Here is a 3652-nt window from a genome sequence, read left to right as displayed (position 1 = left end):
AAATCAATGTCTTGGATTTCCAAGCAGAGCTTGGAGGTCACAGCCACTCTATCATTTCTCAGCATTATCCCTTCTCTTTCTCTCGCTCGCTCTCTGAGCCTCCAACTGGCACACAGCAGATTGAAAACAGCATGCATCACAGGGCTCACGCTGCACAATTTTACAGCCTTTTGGAGCCCCCTTCCTTTCCTTTTGGCCCACTTTTTTTTTTCTTTTTTTTCTTTTTTTTTTTTCCAATTTGCAAATAAGTTTTGTTTGTGTCCTACAGAACTGCACGCCAAAGGCACTGGAACACTACAAATATGAAACAGCAATAAAGCACAAGGGAGAACAGAGCCGATCATGACAGCTGCCAGTAAGACGCTTATGCTTGATGTTACCGGTAGATATGGCAGGCCTTCTAATTCCACAATTGCCACAAAATAAACACTGTGTCCCCTTAGATCTCATCAGACATTCTGCTTGTGCACAGGAGATCCAAAAACAACACCGGGATTTTAAGTGTCGTGGATCTTGCAAGCCGCTAGCCACACACAAAAAGCCCCTTGTAAAATGCACAAAAATCTCTTGTTAACCATAGACATAACTTTTTGGAAAAAACCCCCACCAAACTATCACTGAGCACTGCACGGCTTTGTGTTTCCTTGCTCTGTAGTATATAAAAGAAGAGGCCAAGCCAAGGATAAACTTGGGGAAGTCAGAAAGTCTACACTGAGGAGAGAAGAAAGAAAATGTAGACCCTGAACTTGATTCATTAACACAACAGCTACTGGTTCCACACCAGCTATTTTATTCTTTGAACATGTGTCTCACTGAGCTGACAATGGTATTATTTATTTGTCTGGTTATTTTTAATCTGTGCTGTTTCACTGTTAGGGTAAAAACAAGATGCTACTGTCAATTCAAGGAATCTTTTTTGACATGATAAAGGACATGGGCAGCATGCTAGAGGACACTAACAAAAAGAAAGGGCACATTTCTGTCAAGCTCTTGCTGTCACTAAAATGGGACTGCTTTTTCCCTGCATTCCTTAGCTAGAATCTTCCTAGTTGTTTTGCAATACCTAAGATGTGCCATTCAATTTTGACCCATTCCTTTTGCTCAGCTGTGGCATATGCTGAGCTCATCTTCTTCCACTGGACGTACCCTGTGTCTTTTTTCTAGGTATAGCTAGTCACATGCTGGTGGTGTTATACAGCTGCTAGCTTGACCTCTTAAATGAGTACAGACCTAATTGCCCAGCTATGACCAAGATTACTCATCAGAGCCTGTCGCTTGATGGATAGATTCCAGCCCTGTTCTATGATACAACAGACATTGCTTTGGAAACTTGTTTGTCCACAAACACCCACTGAACCCCAGCACAGGGTCTGGCCACAGATGAGATGCTCCACCACTTTCCATCCTTTGTTGACACACTGCTAACCTTGACTCTGGCTTAGCATTCTGAAAAGAAATGACAGTTGTGCGCCAGAATAGGAGCTGGTCACCTCAGCCTGCTGCTTGCTACTGAAGATGGAAGAAACAGCAGTGTGATAGCTAGGACACTGCAAGGGAACCTACGGGATCTCAGCTGAGGTGGTATCTGTTACTGACGTTGTGTATGAACAGTTGGTTGGTGTTACTGTGCTGGGATCCTCCCACTGGAAAAACAGCACTACGAATATCCTCTTATTTCAGGAAGCCATCCTGAGAACAAAGCTGCCTGCAACTGAGAGGCACACAGATACCCTTCAGAAAAAAACCCACCCATGCCCAGATTGTCAGAAACGTAATGCTGCAGGGCCTGGTACAGTACCTTGCTTTTGGGTGGAGGGCTGTTTGTGCTCTTGTCTGTGTGGATGCTGGTAGGGGATACAGCAGCACCAAGGTTACCCTGGGGTATGCCAGGTATCTTGCCTCCCGGAGACACTTGCATTGCAGCAAGTTGGGCAGCATACAACTGCTGTAAAAACAAACAAAAAAAAAGGGGGGGGGGGCAGGAGAGAGGAGAGACATCATCAATAAATAAGTAATTTTCTCAAAACTTCTCCTACTGCAGATTATATATTTTCCTTCTGACGGGTATTTTTTTTATTTAGCACACTGGTATATGTCAAGACAAAAACTGTCATCTCAACTTTTGTGACTCATTCCTCAGGGGACGAATGACAGACGTCACCATGAGAAATGTCCCAGCTTCCCTGTGTGTCCGGGGACTCAAAACAAGGAACAGAAACTAATCTTCATGGTTTGCCTGAGCCACAGGGCAATCTTTCCTTTCGTGAGATGATTTAGGCATAACAGCATCTCCACCACTAATATGCATCAATCCCTGTGAAATTCACATCATGTTTGATACGATGGTCTCTGTCCTACCATTTTAAGGCTCTTTATCTTACTTGCCAGGTTTGCCTTGTTTGCACAGGCTGCAAGGTGTTTGGGACAGGCAATGTGAAAATTTTGTTTAGCACTTGTTGTGAGAGTCCACTCGCAGTTGGGTTCTGGGGAACCACTACAGTCAATATAAATATATATATATATCTCAATGGCAATGTACTGTCCGTTAGCAACTAGAAGCTCCGATTAAGACTAAGAACCCTTTCCATGATAGATTCAAAGGAGATACATAGTGAGAATGTTTTTCTCTTCAAAATTAAACCAGTAAGGCACTTTAAACACATATTTGATTATTATCATGTGAATACTTATAATCACAACCATCTGTTTAAAGTTAAGCACTACAGTACGAGTTTAATGGGCAGAGGTCAAAAGCAGAGAGAAAACAGGCAAACTGGTAGTGCCTGGGAGTTCCCTGACCTCCACATAAAAACTGGAGAAAATAAACATGGTGGGCAGGAGAAGCAGCAATTGTTGCTGCCTTCTGAACAGAGAGAAGCTCAGGTGAAGCCAAAGAGAAGTCAGATAATGGAGTAACACAGGCTTTCCCTCCTTGGCCACAGTATCAAAGACTCGTACCATGCATTGGCTGTGCTGTGCAATACATGTGTAATGTGTAACACTGAATGATGGCCAGCTCTGCCTGCAGGTGCTAACAAGAGCTTCTGAGATGCAACATGACAAGGGATAACATGCAGGAACATAGAAGTGGATGTAAAAAGACAAGGGGGCTTCTTTCTAAGAAGTCTTGTTAGTGGTGCTTGGTTGTTTTGCTGTTGTTTTTTAGTTAATTGTACAGGCTAATAGAAGACCAAAGGTCAGATTGGAAGCACAAAGAAATGCTAACCCAAACCAGCAAATTCGAAAGCGGAAAACGAAGATTCTTTGCAGGAGTATTCCACATGAAGCTGTGCAAAAGGGAGAGAGAGACACTGCTGATGTGAGTTCAGAGTACGTAAGTCCTGTAGCAAACACTTAACTTGATCAAATAGGCAAGAGTTACTGCTCTGAGTCTCGGACAACCTGGAAATTGGCCCGTGGTTCCCTGTACAAACTCTTCCCTTCACTGATGCCCTATCCTAGCCCTTTCACATAATTAAAAGTAACTCATTTCTGCTCTTTTAGGTGTAATCAGGCACCAAGTTCTTACTTATTTCTTTTTCACTCTTTCTATTCTTTTCAGACTTTCTATTCTTTTCAGTTTTGAATCCTTTTTATTTCTTTTCTCTACTTTGATCACTGCTTGTTCCTTATTTTTCTGTACTTCTTAATC

General features: G+C 42.7%; 1 protein-coding gene across 2 annotated transcripts in view; it reads right to left on the bottom strand.

The window, feature by feature from the left end:
* Positions 1 to 3652, bottom strand: part of SOX5 (SRY-box transcription factor 5) — a 263656-nt gene that overhangs the window by 57173 nt on the left and 202831 nt on the right. For both annotated transcript variants that reach the window (XM_035888537.1, XM_009648741.2), the window contains exon 9: positions 1799 to 1945. In XM_035888537.1, coding sequence (XP_035744430.1) covers positions 1799 to 1945 — 147 coding nt within the window. The remainder of the gene's footprint in view (positions 1 to 1798; positions 1946 to 3652) is intronic.

The sequence above is a fragment of the Egretta garzetta genome, unplaced genomic scaffold (genome assembly GCF_000687185.1).
Source record: "Egretta garzetta isolate BGI_Z169 unplaced genomic scaffold, ASM68718v1 scaffold81, whole genome shotgun sequence".
NCBI lineage: Eukaryota > Metazoa > Chordata > Aves > Pelecaniformes > Ardeidae > Egretta > Egretta garzetta.
This window is presented reverse-complemented; position numbering and strand designations above follow the sequence as displayed.